A 20201-nucleotide genomic window follows, 5' to 3' on the forward strand; every position below is an offset into this window, starting at 1 on the left:
GTGTGTTTTGTCTCACTTTTGATTTCTTCTTGGCCCGTTTGTCCGAGTCCAATAGTTCACTGGATTTGTCCTCGTCCTCTTCATCCTCCTCGTCATCATCATCATCTTCATCATCCTCGGGCAGATCCTCCAAGTCGCTGCTGAGGGACCCGTCGCTCGAGATATCGGAGGAAGAGCCCGATTCACTGTGGCTGGCTGTGGAGCCGTCTGCTGGCTTCTTACGCGACTTCTGAATCAAAAGGAAACAACTATCTCAGCTGATCTTTGTATAATATATAATGTTTTAACTTTTTCCACTCTTCCACCAGTTTGAACTAAAATATAATATTAAAGAAGGACAGTTTACTCTTGTAAATCAACTTTACTATTTCATCAGTATGTTTGCATACACATGTTTTTTTCTGACGGAAACTAAATACAAACTAAATCAAAACTAATAAAAATTGCTAAAACGATGACTACAGTTACATACATTTCCGTCGACTGAAAATAGATATTTTCTTCAACTAAAAGTACTGAAATTTTCAAACCAGACCATATAGTCAACGTGCAAGAATCAAGTCCCAATTTAAATTATTATGGATTTAGTCGACCAATATATCATGCCTGACCACTATATCGGTTGGCCTAGTGGTCGATATTCCTGGGGTTATACATAGTTTTTAGGCTTAGAATCTCTAGAATACAACCATTTTATCCAATTTACTGACAGATGAATGCCCCATTATTTATCGCAGCTCCATGTTTCTGTGCAGTAGTTTGGTTGTGTCTGAGATGCTGTAGTGCAGCTGAATGCAGCTCCAGAGTGACGCTCCTGACCATTCATGGCTCTGACTGAGGCAGCGTTGGATTTAAATACTCTGAACTCAGCTAGAAACTCAAGAATAAAAGTGAACTTCAGCACAGATCACACCAGTGACAACATATTTTTGATCAAAATATCAGCGTGGAGAAGACGGAAGTTTCTGGTTAGCCAACGTTAGCTCACACGCTGCTGCTACTGCTGTTGTCAACAACAACAAGGCTGGATTATATTCACTGCGGACACTTGTTTTGAAGTCAGGATTAAAGTAAATCTTATTTGAGTTGTGATCTGAGGTGGGCTGTCTGAGCGGTGAGTGTTGTTAATCTGTTTTGATGCTTTGTTTCTTTCGTTCACTTTAGTTAGCTCTTAGCACATGAAGTGTTTCCTCAACATTATAAGCATTGTCATGTTCTCTCATTGGCTGCTGTAAAGTGATTATTGCTGTATCTGTGTTCTCTGAACTCACATTGACATGTAAATAAATAGTGAACAGAGGTGTTAATGATCACAATCTATGCATATTAATTACTGCGGCTCACATGCATTAATTAGGCTCACTTCAGTAGTTAAAGTCAGTCCAAAAAAAAATTGCGTAAACAAACTTTCAGCCTGTAGAATCCACTGTTAAGAGGCAGAATAACGAAGAATGGTGGCCTTAATGAATTAAATCTAAAACTAATTTAGAGTTATATAAATCCATATTGGTTGGGCCGTCCTGAATTAGCATGACGTTTATGTAGACTAAAACTAGATTCAAACTGAAAATTATAATTTGATAAAATACCATCTTAAATTTCATTGTAAACTGGTTTGAACCAGAGACAGCAGAAGAGGATGCAGGATGCACCAATCAGTTCAATTAACCATCATGCCAACTCCAAGCACTGCTACTCACCTTTTCTTTAGTTTTATGCGTCTTCTCGGTCGATCCCGCTGGCTTGGAGGAGCTGCTATGATGACTATTGGGGGGCTCTGAATTTCTTGTTGGCTTGGCAGAAATCTGAACTGGTGCAGGACTTGAAGAAAAGCTCCCAGATTGCGTGGATGGAGGATAGACCACACTGCCATTGACTGCTCCGTTTATTCCTAGAAACACACAACATATGCACTTTGTTATTCAACTCCTCGGTGAGCCTTACAAGATAATGAAACATCCAACTAACAGCTAATAACTGCAAAGGGCCTATAAAATATTGATTTATACACTTATCTCATCGAACATGCTGGCAAAGCACAAGCCTAACATGAGTAGTTTACATAATAGAAGATAAATTAAAAGATATGATTAAATTAAAAAGTGCAGGACAAAGATTAAAACAAGGAATGGAGCAATGCAGCAGTTAAAATCTCTGGAAATAAGTCTCAAAGTGATGAAGGGGTGAGGAACAAGTGTAGATAGTTGAGAAGGAGAGATTACATTTTTTCCATGCAAGTTGTTATAGTTGTGCTACATGATTAGACAGAAGCTGTTCATCAAAATTACATTAACATTGCTTGGTGTGATAAAATTAAACAGCCAGGCAGGACAATGTTACTATAAATAATATGCAAGATATTTCCACTTCTTCTACTCTACAACACTATTAGCGGTACGAGTAAATAATGTTGACGCGATACAAAAAATGTCAAACTTGATTTCAATACTAAGAAATTGAAACACAATGACGTCAAAACATAGTACTTTCTTTATGTTACCATGTCAGGACATAAACTAGTTCTGATAAAGCTCAAGATTTTATTTGAGGCTTTTATTATCAATACTGTTCAAATGAGCACGTATTTTCATTTTTCATTTTATTTTTACTACTTTCAGTGTCTGATCTTTGATACTTTTGATATCCCTACAAGCAAAGATGTGGAAATGTCTCAAATTGTGTAGTTCCTTGTTATTCATGGGATTCAGCTTCCAGTTTGTGAGTGATATCTGAGGAGTGTTGTCCCTTTTGGGGGAAATACTTTGGATTAGATATTAATTCTAATAGTCTACGATCCTAAATTCTACACGCTTTCACTCCTTGTAATAGAAAAGCGTAATCATGTACCTTTAGGTGGGGAATGGCTGTTTTTGCTGGGCAGCCTCATTTGGATCGGACTGGCGCTGTGGTTGGGCTGAATGTGAGGAGTAAAAAATGGAGGGAACCCGATGAAAGACGGGAGGAAGGCAGCGGCTCCCCGTCCATGGGCCTCGGCAGCTCTCCACCACTCTGTTTGAAACACCAAAAACACATGAATTATCAATGCATAAAACCAATTAAGATGCATTTATTACACCATCATTATGAGAAGGTGTGTACCAGAGAGGGCTCCAAGCTGAGGGTGAGCGGCCAAAGCGGCGGACATGCCCAGCGAGCCCAAGCCTCCAAACTCAGGACGTCCCGCTCCGGCAGTGTACAGCGCTCCGAAGGCTGGGTGGTTGACCAAAGGGAAGGCACTTGACAATGTGGAGCCAATGAAAGGCTGTTCTCCCACTGCCCCGAACAAACGGCCTGGAAGAAGAGAAAAGCCTTTAAATATAAATTCTCCCACTCATCAAGTCTGTAAAAAAGGGTAAAAGGTTTAATAGATGCTTTGAATAAAATGAAGCATTTGCTTGAGTTTAAAAAAGTCTTGCCACTTGTATGACTGAGATCAGATAATGCAGATACAATGGTTACACAGTATTTCGCAGATACAATGGTACACAGTATTTTGTATTGCAGCCTCTGTAAGTCAACATTGCCCTTATTAGATATACAATACAATATACATTATAATAGCTCATGTTAGCTTACTGCTGACTTTCAAAGCTTGATCATGTTTATAATAAATATAGAATGGCAGCAGGTCCATTACACACGTTGATGTTTTGACACTTCATCTCTGAGTTCACCACAAAGACAGGCAAAATGAAAAAAAAAAAAAACGTTTTGAATATGATTTAGACTCATTAGAGGGAAAATGTGTGTTAAAACAGAACGTGGCTTATTCTGTTGTTGGTGACTCACTTCAGGAGGACTATTGTAGTTGAAGCACAAAGCCTTGTGTACACGAAGCCTCCTGACCAGCTGTATACTAAACTAAAGTGCTACACATGATTCACTTAACATCTCTCATTCTGACTACTGACATTTGTTTACCTAACATTTGCACCTAGTGTGTTCGTTAGATAGAAGAAAATATATTAACCACCAGTGAAAACACATTATGTTATCACGCTATTAAAGAAAAATATTTGAATACAGGAAGTACTAGAAGAATATGTATAAGTCCAGCAATTACTCAAATCACACATATCATCGTAGAGTAGGGCTTCAACAATTAATGGGAATCGAGACGGCTCGACTATTTAATTTTTTTGTTGGCTATTTTGATAATCCTACTTCTGTGGGTATTATCTGGACTATACAGACTCTAATACGTTTTATAACAAAGATATCAAAATTGTTTAATCCAAATGTCATACAATAAAATTAAATTAAAAAGATGCGTGATTTTAATAAATAATATACTTTATCAGTCAGGCCTTCACACGTTTATCTGGATAAAATTCTCTATTAGAATATAAATAATTGTTTAGAGGACTATTCAAACAAATGATCACAGACAACCCTACAATGGAGTAGCTAAAATATTGTTGCTAGAGGTTTTGCGTTGGTTTACTTGTCTATCCATAGAAACTTCAAATCTGATTAGGGGATTTTGTCATAATCCTTTGAGCACAAAGTGATCGGTGTATATTGTTGGAAAGTGAGAGAAACCACTGCTGTAAAGAAGGACCCTTGCTCTTCTTTTGGCATCCCATTTCAGCACAGAAGAATACTTCATCAACATCATCATCGTCTAGCGTTTTCTTGAGCACAATCATTTCTGGCAGGGGCGACTGCCACATATTACCTCCTCCCAGAGTCAGATGCAATTTGGTGTGAGCATATTTCATGCAAATTCAATTTCTATTCCAGAAAAGGAGCGCAAGAAGCTGTGATGCCTCTGCATAAACCAGGTAATACACATGCAAAAAGTGATGACTGAAGAAAAGGAAAGTGTTGCGCTCTGCAGATGAGAATGTCAAACTACCATCCACTTGCAAACACCACAGAAATATTTTACAGAGTGACACCACTGCAGTGTTTTGAAGTCATTCAGCCTGGGGTTTAATTAGGCAGATGCTGCACAGCGGAGAAAAACATATTAGACGGATATGTGTTGCAAGTTAAAAATAAACTTTGTGATTTTCTGCCAGTATTGTGACACATGAGGGTATAGTCCTTCAAATTGGCTCCAAGGCCCTCTCCTCAACACAACAGCGGCTTCTTTTGAATGTCATTAGAATATGCTGAATATGTAAAGGCCGCCTCGCCAGCGTCAGTGAGCGGATACAAAGATAAACGAGTGCAAAGCCGGTCCCAGAAAGACTGGTCGCAGCATTCACTCCTGCCTGGGGTGCCCACCTCTCCTCCACTCACCAACCCCCTTCTTTTCTCTTCCAAGCAACACAAAGTGACATCTGCAAATGCCTTTTCAATATTAATGCCGGCATCCAGGAGGCAAATAATTAAATCTAAAAATTTGCGGCGCAGGGAAGACATACCTAGGATTACCTCCCATCTCTCTCACCCTCTCTATCTGGCGGCCTCTTTTTCATTCTGTTTCAATCCTTCCTGCTCTGACAAACTGCACCGCCTGCTTTTTTCATGTTTGGATGCTGCCGAAGGGGGATTAATTTGTTGTTTGTTGCAGTCAATCAAATTTCCACAGACAGATTTAAGTTAATTGCATCCGTGAGTTGATCCTAGAAGGAGAGTGTGCTACAAGCAGCGATCAGCTTTTATTCTCCAAGTGATATCCTCATCAATGACACACAAACTCACTGCACTATACATATCCAATGTGCACTGCCTGCACATTGCATATGTACTCACAGCCTTCTGTTCATTTAAATACGGACTAAGCGTTACTGGCACATGGGAAAATGACCTTGAATCAATATGTATGTTATGTGTATCACAGCAACACTGGCGTTACTGGTGCTCTTGTTGTTTTCTGAATACTTTATTTTCCCCGCCAAACCTCAACAAGCCCCTATAAATGTTAATGTTCATGAAATAATCATTTGATTTCGCCTTTTCAAAAAAAAAAAAAATTGCTGACAAGACAGCCACAATGATGGAATGGTCATAGCCTGTCTTTAATATTAATTACATGCCCTTTTAGCAAATCAAATATGAAAACGCCCCTCCACATTAGTGCATCAGACTCAAATGACAGCTTGAAATTCTTAAGTCAGATGTGAAGAAAAGCTTCAAATCTAGCAAGATATTATTGTAGCAGAGTCAAATATCACAACTTGGAATAAATTAACTCTATCTTAGGGAATTCTAACTACAGCACTAGTTTAAAGCTTCTTATTTCAGTATTTGATTTCACACTGAAATTACCAAATTATCTGATTGATTTTGTCAAATGGTGTCAACAACGCTGCTTCATTATAGCAGTGTCATCACAAAGAAATAGGATTGAACAGGCTAGTTTTACATAAATGTCTTGCTCTAATTTATAAAACAATTGGGTCACCTCTAGTAGTATCAAGAGTAAGGTACTTTATATGCGTACTGTGCGGATCACGAAGGAGTGATTACGGACAAACGCTAAGAAAAGAATACTGAAAATGTAGTTGGACAAATATAATGGGAGATAAAGATAGTAGTACTGAGCAAGTAACACATTTTGTGGCTAGTTCAGGATGTACAACCACAAACCAAGTTATTTATTGTTTCTTATAGTTAGAATGTAAGAGAATACAATCACAGATATAGTGCATCTAATGTTTTAAAAATCTTATTTGACTATTTCCTATTTAAAAACCAAAACCTGAGATCTTTGGCTAAATGTAACAGATATGTGTTTGTGACTTTTTTGAGGCTAAACATGGCCTAAAACTGCCTTGTGTGCCTTGAACATAACTAATCCAGGTGTGCAGTTTTAAACATCAAATTCTTGGAGATTTCGCAGTGAGAGTTGTGGCTCTAGAAGCGTTAGTTAGGAAGGTCTATGAAAACTCAGCGAGACGTTAAGCGATGAGGAGGCAATGGAACAAATGATTCACTCGCTCTCACAGGGAATATTAGAAGAAAAAAAACGCGAGAAGCACATGCATACACAGCCTTTTGCCTAATGACCTTGACCAATACACGGAAAAAGACTGATAGAGGACAGGGCTGACCAGACATGAGGGGCTCACAAATGTTAAATCATGCAGGCAGGAGCTGTCTCTGTCCGACCCCCAAAGACGCACATACAAACACGCACAACGGTGGAGTGTCGTGCTGGGCTGGACTTAGAGGCAGCTGGAGTCACAGAGCTGGAGGTTGTCAGGAGACATGGTGAGGCATGTGTGATACTCTCACACAAAAGAACCCCCTAATTGTTTGGGATTCATTAATGCAGCCGCTTTTCAATTGCAACCCAAGCTGTCAGGGAATGAAGGAGGAAAATAGAAAAAATAAGACTAGTAGCTCGGAGTGAGGTGTATTCAACATCGGAGACAAAATGACTGTATAATTAATACCGCGGGAAAGTCATTTTTCATGGTTAAGTGGATTGTGAATGCTGTTTTCGGTCTTGTATCTTGATGTTATTTAAATTGTATTTGGCTGAAATCAACTTAACCTAAACTATCAAGACTGACCATATTTGGACAAAAGTTATAGATGGTTTGTGTTGAGTGTTTTGTTAGACAAATCAACTTAATTTGTTTGCAGTAACATTGAAGTCACCAGGAATCTGTGACAAGCTTATGAAATCAATTGATTTAATTTGGTTAGCTATTTTTGTATTTATATGTCGCTTTTAAATGAGCTGTGACTTCTAAAAAGATACACACACAAAAACGTAATAGACACTAATTATGTTCTGAAAACTAACACCTTGAACCTCCAGTAATTGTGAAATTGATTAGCTTTGACATTTTCAATACTGGGAGACCATTTTAAGTTTGTAAGTAATTCTTAGCCGTAATTCACAGTCATACATCAAGTATTCAAAGCAGCAGCAGTAGTAGCAGCAGTAAAAGTAGTAGTAGTAGTAATAATAACAACTAGATAGGTTGCGTCTATGTCATGTTTTAAGTCAGATGTTTCTTACCAGAGTTGCTGAGGGTGGATGCCAGTCCAGAGGGGGTCGGGGCCAAGCTGCTCTTGGAGTGAGGCGCGGGTGAGGAAGAGGTGGAGGATGAGGAAGAGGCCGCAGGGGAGGAGGTGCGCGCCGCAGACAGGGTGGGCACAGGGGAGGCCAGCCGCTCTCCGGACTCCATATCTGTCAAACACAATCCAATCAGCAGGGTTTACAATAGCCAAGCACACCAGCACTAAACACCAAACACACATCCACTCACACTGTCCTCTTCACAACTCACTTCCCCGGAACAATATTTCTATTTAGCCATGCTCACTGGCTCCAAGCCCCTATTGATTTATATGAACTAAAAAAAAAGGTGCCATCTTAGACAACAAAGTGGGTTTTTACATTTTGAGGCAAGGGGAAAAAAGCAAGGCTCGGTAAGCACATCCTGCGGCAAAAGTTATCTGGAATCAAAAGGGACCCGTGTGACCTTTGCAAAGCACTTATCAATAGAAAATAAAACACAAACAGAAGAAGCTGTGGCAGAAATGTGTAGCCGCAGCAAGACTAGACTTTGAAATCTGATATTGCAGGAGAAAATAGTTTAAGGTTAGGAGCTACATGTAGGAGCAACGTCCAAATAAATCTGTTGACAAAAAAAAGGTGATGGACAAGAAGATTGAGCTAAAAAAGGATAAGTAAGTAAGTCAGACTTTCTCTATAGTCAAGTCATGAATGTGTTTGGACAGAATGGGACAATTAACAATTAAAAGAATATAAACTATTAATCATGGCCACTCATAAGGTCAGAATGAGATTGATTAAATCGAAGAAACTTGAAATAAGTTTGTCTCACGATCATTTATGCGCTCAATAACACAACATTAATGCACCAGACGATACATTCCTACAATAAGAAAGACCTCAAAAATACTTTCCATTCGCCTGGAAATCATGCTCAAATGGCCCTGACAGTATATTTTATAATAGATTCATACTTTAAAATACCTTCCAATAGACAGCATCGTCTTTGCAATAACCAACGAACAACATGTGAAGTGATTTGCACAAAAGAGTTCAGATTATTATTTTCACACACGCACAAAAAAAGTCTTCAAACAAAAACGGGCAAATAGTCCATTTTCACTTAGCTGCCTCACCTGCCCTTTGCGAGACAAATCCACAGGCATCGGAGTAAACAAACTGCTGTACACCTGTGTTTGACTACAGTCCCTTCAGCGCAGTCAGATGGAAGTGAATGCCATTTAAAACCCAGAGCTCTTGAAGGCGTCATCGCTCACAGGCTCCTTTCACTCACAACAAGACTAAATGGAGAGAGACTTTTAGGCAATGGATGCATTAACCAAAATGTGCCATTATCAACACTCACTGCGCCTCGGAGACGGCCATTATTGACCAGCCGACAAGATTAAACCATGAAACATCTGGGCAAATACGACATTATTCAACGTAGATAAGAGGAAAGACGGTGTGGGGGAGTTGGAAAGACACTCGAACTGAAGATATACAATTTAGACGTTAAAAACTTTAAACTATATCAGAAGTTGAGAAACAATGGAAAAGAAAAAAACAGTCAAACAAAACGTGTTATTATTTTTTGACATGTTGATTTAGTAATGCAGCTGTCTTTGTTATATAAAGGTCTTTGGGCTTGTGTTTTGGAGTCTTATAGACAAGATAAAGACAACAACAAAAATATTATGATTAATTTAATCATAAGTAAGTTGATTGTTGTAGCTCTATTAGTAAATTATATAAAACATCTTGTGTAAATATCTGTTCTGGGGTAGGACCAACATGTTTCCTTGGTGTTGTGTTCACACCAATACACCCATAAGCAGCTGGGTCAATGCCAAAGGAATGAGCAATAAAATAGAAAGCTTGTTGGCGGATGACTATTTAGTAAATTAAAGCAAAACGTGATGTGCTTTGCTTTTTAGTATGCGATGTTCGCTCTTAGAAACTGGACTAACATTTATAAACTTGTTTTTGATTTAGGAGCCAATCCGAGTAAACACAGAGTATGTTACGTTTAGTGGAGGGAAAGGTGGATGATTTCATTTCATTTATTTTTATACAGGAAAAATAGAAGTCAGGCCTAAAGTCAGTTAAAAACTGTTTTCCAGCAGGTTCCTGTTCTGCAGAACAGAAAGCAAAGTCACATCAAGAGCAGACAACCACAGCCATTGCAATACCCACATACTCAAAAAGTTCACAGTAAGTGACTACAAGTGTAGCCTTCAGCCAAAAAGAGACTGTATGCCTTTTTCAAATGGACATCAGAGCTGCTTGACCTCAAATGGAGGGGGGCTTCTTTCCAGAGCCTGGTGAAGGTGTGGAAAAGGGATTTCTGTCCAAAGGTGTTCCTAAAGGCGGCACTGAAAGCAGCTCCTGTGATGATGTATCAGTGAGGCAGCTAATAACTCAAAGCTGAAAGTACACTACTGCGTACTAGTGTTCTGCAATAGCAGGCTGGGGTCCGTTTGAACACACAAGTTTGTAAATGACTTTTCTGACTTCTTTGACTAATATTACCAGGGGCATCTATGCATTATAGAAAATACTCTCTGCTATAGGTTTAAAGGGGGTTAACGTGGAGGCGGAAGATTTTTTTTATTGACCCTGAAAACAAAAGTTGATGAAATTAAGTCTATTAGCACTTCTTTATTTGTTACCACAGTTGAACACACATCCTTGGCAACAGACCAATTCATTATTATAACCTATTCGTATTATTTCTAAAGAACAAAAAGTACAACTACAACATGTACCCCCTTTAATCTTAACAGCAAGCCTGTTTACATTGCTAATGCGTGGGCACAGCCAAATAAACATTTCCAAACAGGCCCATTTGGTGGAGTTGTGAACGCACTGTGGCACATTAAAAAGTGGCACATCACTCCTGTCTATCACATCCACCCGGACTGGTTCAGCTCTCCTCGTCTCCGTCCGCCTGACACTAATCCAGGCCCGAAAATCCCCTTCAAAAGCACAGTTTGCAGATTGTGTTTTACAGGCAGGCTTTGTTATTGTGTCATTACACATAAACAGTCCCTGGCTCCATCTCCCGCTCCCTCCCCACCTCCCTCTCTCCTCTGCAGAGCCACTGATTAAATCTCTGAGACAAAAGCTGCTATCCTCTGAATATCAAGTATCAGCCTTTCGCCAGGAGCAACACTGACAAGAGCAGGAGAGAGAGAGCGAGGGGGAGAAAGAGAGGAGTGGATGACAAGCAAACCTGCTGCAGTCCACGAGGAGGGAGGCTACTGCTGTGCCATCGGACTTGGGCGGCCATAACTGCCATTGCTGCAGTGTGGACGAAGAAGACGAAGACGAAGACGAAGACGAAGACGAAGACGAAGACGAAGAAGAAGAAGAAGAAGAAGAAGAAGAAGAAGAAGAAGAAGAAGAAGAAGAAGAAGAAGAAGAAGAAAGATGGCGGTGGTGTAATTATGAGCAAGGTCATAGGTCCTTTTGATGGCCTCTCGTGCAAGGCGACAAGAATGCAGGTTAAAGATAAGCACTGTGTCAAAAATGAGAGCTACACTTTACAAGTATTCATTTCTGGAGTTACCTCTGACACTTTTTCGAGATTGACACACGGAAGTTGTCACCTTTTAAATGTCAGGTTGAGGTTTCGCCAGATGCAAAATACCGGTGACAGTTGCCCCCGCACGGACGGTCTAAATTATAAAAGTGAATATGATTAGGAGTAGGAGAGGAGAGTTGTGGCCCATCATAATTATCATAATGCTTGGGAAAACAAAAGGTTGCTTGGGAAAACAAAAGGTTCATGTCTCCAAGGACGAGCTAGCTCATGTGGTGTCAGCTGGTGAGTGAGGCGGATCATTCCCTACCTTTATAAGGGCAGTTGGAAAACAACGCACAGAAATGACGGAGGGGAAAGGATGGCCAAGATAATACAGTCTGATGCTGTTGTAAAAGGCATCAACAAAATGGGGAGGAAAGGACAGGCTGCTGAAGTGTTCCTGTCTCTTCTCTATATCTGCGCTTAATGCCTCGCCCTGTCAGAACGTGATGATGTGAACAGAATTGATTCGGCCCTAACAAACAACAAAAAAGCAATCCCTCTTTTGCAGAGGTGTAAAGCACGGTGCTCCCCTCCCCCTCGGCATGTCTCATCTCTCCCCATTTCTCAAAGGGCCTCTTTCTGGGATGAGAGAGAAAGGACAGCGGGAGGAAAAACCACTGCAAGGCAAGTCCATCTTCCCCCCGACAACTGCAAACCGATCACTTAGTTCAATTAAATCTAATAACAATAAGAAGATTGCTGAGCTGGATGCAGCTCCAAATGCATAGCCACAACAATGATTGTAACAATAACGCAGCGCCAAGGTATTTAAGTATCCAATCCTGACTTAATTATGAGAAATTAAAATGGATTTAGCATCAGAATTAGCTTGATTTTATAGGTAATTAATGGCAGAGCACAGTGGCGCTATAAGAAGTGTCATAATCTCCATGGACGGCTAAATCAATTTGACTTAAACATTGCCGACCAATCAGCGACGAGTATGCACGAAACAGCAGGTCTCCCAGATGCAAGGAGAGGCAGAATTTATGCTAATGACTTGAACTATGATTTATAAGATGTGTTGCAAAGCCGGATTCACAGTCACGTACACAAATACGGCGCAGCACCCAGCTGTCAGCGCGTACGGCTAATAGCGGCGTGGTGCAGTGGCCCTTCAGGAGAACAGCTATAAACAGCCCTGTGGTTTTATGATTGCATGTGGCCTTCGTATAGGAGCCATCACATGTCAGGATCATCTAAAAGGAGGGCACAATTGTATAAAGGGAGTTAGAGTGCGTGCGTTTGGGGAAGATGTAATGGCCTGTGCTGCCTGTATGTGGCCTTGCATCATGCATTTGTGCTCATGTTATTGCCGGTTGTATGTTGCGTTTAAGTGTACTTACCCCCCCCACCCGCTCTTACACAAAGCACCTTTTGACATCAAATATCGAAACCACTACATTACTGAACCAAAAGCAGTGTTGCATTTGATATGTTCACTGACGGACTGAATTGTTGTCACTAATAAGTCTGTAAGCTATTTCTCATTCGTCCAGGAAGCAAAGGAGATACCAACGGTGATTATTATCGGGACTTTGTATTAAGCTGAAGGTGTTTCTCGTAACCCTCTATTTGAGTTCTAATTCTAATACATTCTAAATTAAGAAAGTGGTGACTGAGTGGTGAAATGTCTTCAACTTCAACAAATCTTTGTCCGTAACTTTGACCATATTCTTACTCACTTACTTACTACTACTTACTAATCGATAAGAATAAAGTTAAACTGCCCCCGATCAGTGACTAGTGTTTACTTTTTGTACTTTGGCTTTTTATTAATGCAAAATTGGTTGGCAACTGTTGCCTAAAAGGTGTCGGGTTTTGCCAACAGATTTCTCACAGGGCAGATATCAGGGTTTTGAATGACTTTTTAACTGACCTTTGTCAAGGTAGGCACTAAAATCTCAAAATCATTATTTATTCATATACATTTATATTTATTGTGGCAATTTTATCACACACAGGGACACTTACAAGCCACATTTGTCTTGTTTTTTTATTATACAAAGTAATATCCATCTGTGTTTTCTTTATAGGGACATTATAGGGAAACCTCTCTTTTTTTTCTTTCTTGAAAAATGTTTTTTTAGTGTTGAGACCTCTAACCATAACCACATGTACAAGTTAAAAACAACATGTCAGAAAACCTATATTTGACTTGCTCATTGATGTCTTAAAGAGGAATGGTGGCCTGGATGTTTTCACATGAAGTGGAGTGGCTGTTGAATGTCAGTATGGGTGGATGTTGCACCTAAACTGATTTAGTACACAATATAAATAAAGTGATTAAAAGATTTACTAACCTTTGTCCACCTTTTGTACTTTCTATTTGTCACGCAAACACTGATTCAACCGTCCCCCTTCAAAAACTAAATAAAAAATGTGCTATTATTTGGATGTGATGGAGCGAGTACATTTGTGACTTCGGAAATGTGGCCCTGGTGTATTTGATGTGGGATGTCTGGTTTGGTGTAAACATACAGAGGAGTACATACATGCAGCCACACATGCTGCACTTTACGAGCCCCTTTGCTCCATGTGGCTATAGAAATGTGCACCCGCTCCAAGATCTCGCCCCCCTCACGTCTCAGCCCCTGCCCCGCCGTCAAACACACAAAACAACACACGCACTCACAGGAACAGATGGCCCACACTAACTGAGATAATCCGCCAACAGAGTCATCAGCATGGATCAGTGGTAATCAGAGTGTGGACACAATGTCTCTTCTGCGGCTGTAATGGAAGGAGCGCCCGGCCCCGTGGAAATGCATTATACCCCGCCATGCCCTGACCCCATTCAAAGACTCAAGGTGCTCGCAGCTCCACTTCTCCCCTCCATGTTCTACCGACGCTGTAATCTGTTGAGTTTTAGAACAAGCTGCAGACTCGCAGCTTTTCCTTAGTTGTACTAACCAGGAGGAAGTCAACATAGCCAGTGTGTGTCACATTGACTGTTGCTGGTAAAACACAGGATTATAAAAAAGAGTAATCCACCATTAGCATATCGTTTTAAGTAGTGCTAAGTCACTGCACTTTTAAAAGGGGTGAGCCACGTTTAAACTAGTACCATATAGTAAGTATTAACTTCAGCTGCCCTGGTGATAAGATTGAGCTTGACACAATCCATTTTAAAACCCAAAGCACTTTTCATACATCTTGTATGAACAAACTGTCTAGAATGTTACACACCACACTATCCTTCTCTATGTAAATATGTTGTTTCATTTATTCATGTAATATTTCTTGTATCTATTATAATATGTACTTTTATATATTTAACCATATTGTCTGATCTTTTATTTTGTTTATGTATGTGATGTGACTGTATTTGCTGGGAATGACATGTGCATATGGATGTTTGTGCTATGCATGCCGGCGACCAATGATCACTAAGTGAGACAGATCATGTTGCTTATAGCAGAGTGCATGCACAGACTGCTTGACCGTTTCAGTCGTGGTTGTGCCGCGGCCCTCCCCACATGCACCCAGCAGCAGCTCGGAAGTGACATAACAAGGCGCCTTGGCAAAATAAGTGACAACCTTTGTCCAGTGTCACACTGAGAACACACATCATTTAAAGGAACAGTCGGTAACTTGACACTAAGCTGGCTGCACTCACTAACAACACACAGGCAACAGAGGAGGTTTACAATAAACTGCCAAACAGTAAAAAATCACCAAATGATGAAGGGGATATTAGACTGAACTGTTGAATTCAAATGTTGGCCTACTGCTACTTAGGATGGGTATAGACACAATGTACCTGGAATTTTGGCACTTGCATTGTCCTGGGAATCAAATATTGCTGTTTAGATCCAGACTAAATCCTTGGTTTAGTGCCATTATAGCCTCAATTTTGGGCCGAGCAGACGCCTGTAGCAGTATAAAAGACAGCGGCCCCAAAGCGGCCTGTCAGCTGACAGCAGCAGAGTGAGCGGCCCCTCCCTGGGCCCGCTGCTGCCCAGTGACAGATGGCAGAGCCGGGTACCACCGCCTCGACTTGCCTTGGCATCGCAGTTGGCCACAGGTCTTATTACAGCCACATACAAGTGTATCGCTGGAGCTCTCCATAGAGGAACCCAGTGCTGCCAGGGTGAAAGGTAATGATATGATCCTGTGTGGAACCCACAGCAAGTGTCGCTAACACACAAACATGGATCCATGTCACTGTAAGAGGCTTTGGATAAATCACAAAACCAAAATGGCATGCCACATGCATTCTGTACATTTTCAAAAGACAAGGAATCGACTCGTGCCGAACGGCTTTATTTGCGTTTTGAGGCAGAGTAGAGATGCCAAAGGCTGAAATCAACATCCCTCACATCCTCCGGCGCTGGCTACAGCACAATAATGTGATTTTGGGACATGGTGATGACTCGGTGCAGAGGACGAGGATAGGCCTGTCACTTGTGCTTGATGTCAAACCTGTGTGTGACAGAATAGTGTTACTCAGCTCATCCACACATGTCTCCCCCAACATTGCCTGGACAGAAATAGACGACAATGATCTGTTTTGAGAAAGATTTTGGTGTGTACCATTGCACTCACAAACATAACGTAAGCTCAATAAGAAAATCCACGTCTCTTCCGCTTGTTGGCATCTGCATCCAGCCAAAGATAATTATTCTCCCAGTGGTAACCTAGCAGGGTCTTCACATCAAAAAGGCAGGAGTGTGCATCAGGCAATCATCCCTGATGAATGTGCCCTTCTCCCTGTGCTAGCCGCTAACACTCTGCCAGTCTCTCTGCTCATTACAGAGATCTGCCCATGGAGCCGGTGGCTGCATGTGTCGACAAGAGTCCATAATGACTGTGGAGCCGTTTGGAAGCACACGATAACATCATGCTGCTATTTTAGACAATAACACATACACAAATGCAAATGCAGCAGCACGCTAACCCACAGGCGCACCATTAGAGCCAAGGTAACACATGGCTGTCAATGTACTTAAGACTAATGACAATTTACAACACATTTCTACATTTGCTCTTGTACCATTTCAGAATCGCTCAGCTTTCCAGTGCAGCTCAAAAAAACTAAAGTGATGATTTGCAGAAATGTTACCCTGAGGGCTCCAACATTGTGGCTGAAATACTGTGTGCTCAACATGTACCTAAAACACAAAAACTGCACTTTTAGGCTTGTCAACATTCTACTTTACCAGTATACATTTTGCTTTACTTTGCGAGTTCTCAGCAGGAAAAGTTTGGCGACAAAAGGTACAAATAATAGTATAACAGTAGGCTAGATAAACAAGTCAGACAATTAAGCATGTTATCTACCTATTTGTGCAACAATTAGAGCCTTGAAAGAATTAATAAGTTTTAAAAAAAGGTTCTGTGAGCAACATGTATGGCTCAACTACAATTTCCCCAGAATGGTAAGATTTATCTACCATGAGGATTATACTTATAAGACTTCAATGAGATTCAAAAAGGGAGGAAAAAAGAAGAGAGAGAGAACCCCGGATTGTAGATATACATAATGCAAATGACATGGATGTGGGAGCGCTCGACAAACTGACAGTGACAGAACAGTGGAGGACGCAGGCAGCAGTTTGAGCAGCCGCCCGAGCCCCTTCCGCCCCTCTACACATCTACAGGCGCCGCGGAGTCACTTCTGTTCAGCTGAAACTTTCCTGTGTTGGATCGCTGCTATCACTGCAAAAATGTGACACTATGCAGATAAGAGCAGCTCTGTCTGAAATCGCTTATTCAAGACCATCACTTACAGCAAGATGCGGATTAGATGCATTCAGAGATTCAAAGTGCAGAGCACTAAAAAATACTGATAACAGCTGTGGCGTTTATTAACTGAATGGAATAAGTAAAGGCAGTATGTAGTATTTAAATGAAAAGACTATTTTTCACGATGATAAATAATAAATTATACATGCACATTGATAATTTGTATGTATGTATGTATGTATGTGGCAACAAGATCAATCAATAGTACAAAAACGCTGCATAAAATTAACCCTAACTTTACTCAGTCACAGATTTGTGGCTTTGTCCTTTACAACTTAATTTTCTGTACCAGTACTTCCAAGACACTCGCGGAATTAGCTAAGATATTTTTTTTTGCAAAACTAAATATATCAATATCAAATTTGTACAATTACTATGAGTAGAAATATCTTCATTTTACGAGTATTCCCCATTAAATCATACATCCATGACAAACAACAGTGAAATCCTTGATTTTCTTTCATTCAAATTGTATTACATTAAAAACACCTTTATGAAATCGAACTCTGAATGAAAAAGTGATATTAAATAAATAACTAAGTTAACTTTTTCCTTACATATAGACTTACTTTAGAGTTTAGATTGAATTATTTTAGTGCTTACTATCATATTGTGACCTGAGTAATCGATTATCAATTCATACCTGTTCATTGATAACCAGTACAGTTGCACCACTTTGTCCAAATGTGTCCTCCTGAATGCTCAGACTGTGGCGTCTGCATTCACTCACCTGCTTGTGTATATTATTAACAGCTCATTTGGCTGTCAATACCGCGACGCAAAATGGCTGCTCACATGCTTGGCTGTGTCTATCATCTCTTGAGCAAACCCCCATCGTCTTAACACCTTTCTCAACGACCTCTCTCTTCTCTCTTTCCACTCTCCTCCGCCCTGTTTTCCCTGGTCCAAATCAATATTAATAACACAGGCGTGTAAAGAATGTGTGGATTTTGTGTTGAGCAAATGCAAAATGCCAAATAGGGCACAAGTAATACATGTTCGGAGTTGGTCATAATCTGGTGGTACATGCAAGTTTATTATGGAATCAAAAGGAAGTCTTAACAAGCGTCGAATTTAAAGCAACAATCTGGCAACCTAAGCTTCAACAAGAGAAAGATCTTAAAAGCCATATGTGTACGAGCTGTAGTAGAATTTACAGAGACAATCTATGTCGATGTCATAACAAATATTGACCAGAACAATAATTGAGATATTGGTCAATGAAAACACAAAACTGGATTTCTTCTTTTTTTTCTTCTAAATGCAGGGTAAATGCTCAGTTAGCCATGACCAAAATAAAAAAACATGTTCTTCTTTTCTTTAACAGCAGAAGATTAGTAGAGCATGTCATAAAATGTAGCAATTTATTTTTCAGTAGTCTTTGGTAAGTAATTATTCCATCCGCAATTTTCAATTTGTTTCCTTCATTGTCGCTTTCAACCACTGTCAATTGTCCTGAGATGTTCTATTTATTGGCAATCACGCAACAGACTTTCTTCTATTGATCCAGCTGATATTAGCCCATTGCTCCACAGAATTTTGAGAGACTAAGTAAAGGATAGTCACTTTAACAATGCAAAATCGTACTCAAGCTTTCAAAATAGCATTATACTGCTTGTAAATCACTTAAATCAACTAGAAAAAAAAAAAGATCCTTATACGTACATTGCTAACATTTATTGTAAAATTGTGCAGGACTAGACATAGTATTGACGCTATCTTTTCATATCACACATTTAGCACTAAGTAAGCTATTTTTACACACAATTATATTTTTAGACACAATAGTTTACAGATCTCCATACGGCCTACTCTTACACCGGAAACGTCACGTGGCTGTGTGGCTGTATTCCTTTGTTCAAATAGACACTTTACTTAATGTTACACGTGTGAGGGGGCTGGCAGGGAGAGAATGGGCTTGTATTGACTGAGGAGGGAGGCAGATCAGCAGGCAGCCAGCTCCTCTGTTCTGCTTCACTGCAACGCCAGAAACACACACAAGAAACTACACACACACACATGCACGCACAGACACACACAGACACACACAGAGGGGGGCGAGTGCAGCAGGTGAGGTGCCAGCACATCACAGCACTGCCATTTTTCAGTGTCTTGCCCAGGGAGAAGCGCTCTGACATTTTATGAAGCACTCGGCAGAAATCAGCAGCTTGTAATGGCGGCTGGACTGTCACTGCCGTCCTCCTTTCACCACTGTCTCGATCTGTGTCGCTTTGAAAGATAGGATCTGGGCCCATTAGCATAATCTAATCAATTTCACTAAATTGGCTTTTAATTACAATAGGACAAGCTTGTCTTAGGGTTTTGCCGAAGCTGTGGGTGTCAAAAAGAAATCCTGAAAACAAGAAGAAAGATCATTGTGACGTCTTGGTAACTTTATGATTGTGATTTAATATACCTAAACTAGCCAGGACAAAATGTAGGGGTAAACCAAGATTATTCCAAAACCAAAATGACAGTGGATTAACAACTATGCAACATTCAACCAGTTCTCCCACAATAATAGGCACACATTAAAGCCATATTAAACTTGTAGTGGTTTTAATGGGCTCTAGTTTGAGCAGTAATATCTTGGCTTTGGGACAAAATGACCACAGTATAGCCAATGAAAGAAAGCACTGCCAATGAACGAGCATAAAAATCAAAAAACATCTGTCATTATGTCCCGTGCATAAACCTCGTACATCCAGGCTACAGTCGCGGTGGCGTTGTTGTCCCTGACAGTCCTCGCGTTGAGCAATGATTAACAGCGAGTGACTCTACAAACCGCGCTAACACATTAACACAGTGTTTACATTAGCCCGCGTCTCATTGAAGCCATTACTGCTACAGCTAGGCCAAGAGTCGGGTGCTCAACCCTATGGCCTGACAATTTACAACTATCCCAAAGCTGGGCAACTGGGCCCCAACTTTAACTAAAGT

The 20201-nt window shown here is 40.4% G+C and overlaps 1 protein-coding gene across 21 annotated transcripts in view; it reads right to left on the reverse strand.

The window, feature by feature from the left end:
- baz2ba (bromodomain adjacent to zinc finger domain, 2Ba) overlaps nucleotides 1-20201 on the reverse strand; it is a 77150-nt gene that overhangs the window by 23831 nt on the left and 33118 nt on the right. For all 21 annotated transcript variants that reach the window (XM_072465771.1, XM_072465760.1, XM_072465765.1 and 18 more), the window contains exons 3-7: nucleotides 7925-8095; nucleotides 3100-3291; nucleotides 2848-3009; nucleotides 1701-1891; nucleotides 17-229 (exon numbers count right to left, since the gene is read on the reverse strand). In XM_072465771.1, the coding sequence (XP_072321872.1) occupies nucleotides 17-229; nucleotides 1701-1891; nucleotides 2848-3009; nucleotides 3100-3291; nucleotides 7925-8093 (927 nt within the window). In that variant the 5' untranslated portion in view covers nucleotides 8094-8095. The remainder of the gene's footprint in view (nucleotides 1-16; nucleotides 230-1700; nucleotides 1892-2847; nucleotides 3010-3099; nucleotides 3292-7924; nucleotides 8096-20201) is intronic.

This window comes from Eucyclogobius newberryi, unplaced genomic scaffold (genome assembly GCF_026437365.1).
Source record: "Eucyclogobius newberryi isolate DKJ021-1_F unplaced genomic scaffold, fEucNew1.0.hap1 SCAF_5, whole genome shotgun sequence".
Lineage (NCBI taxonomy): Eukaryota > Metazoa > Chordata > Actinopteri > Gobiiformes > Gobiidae > Eucyclogobius > Eucyclogobius newberryi.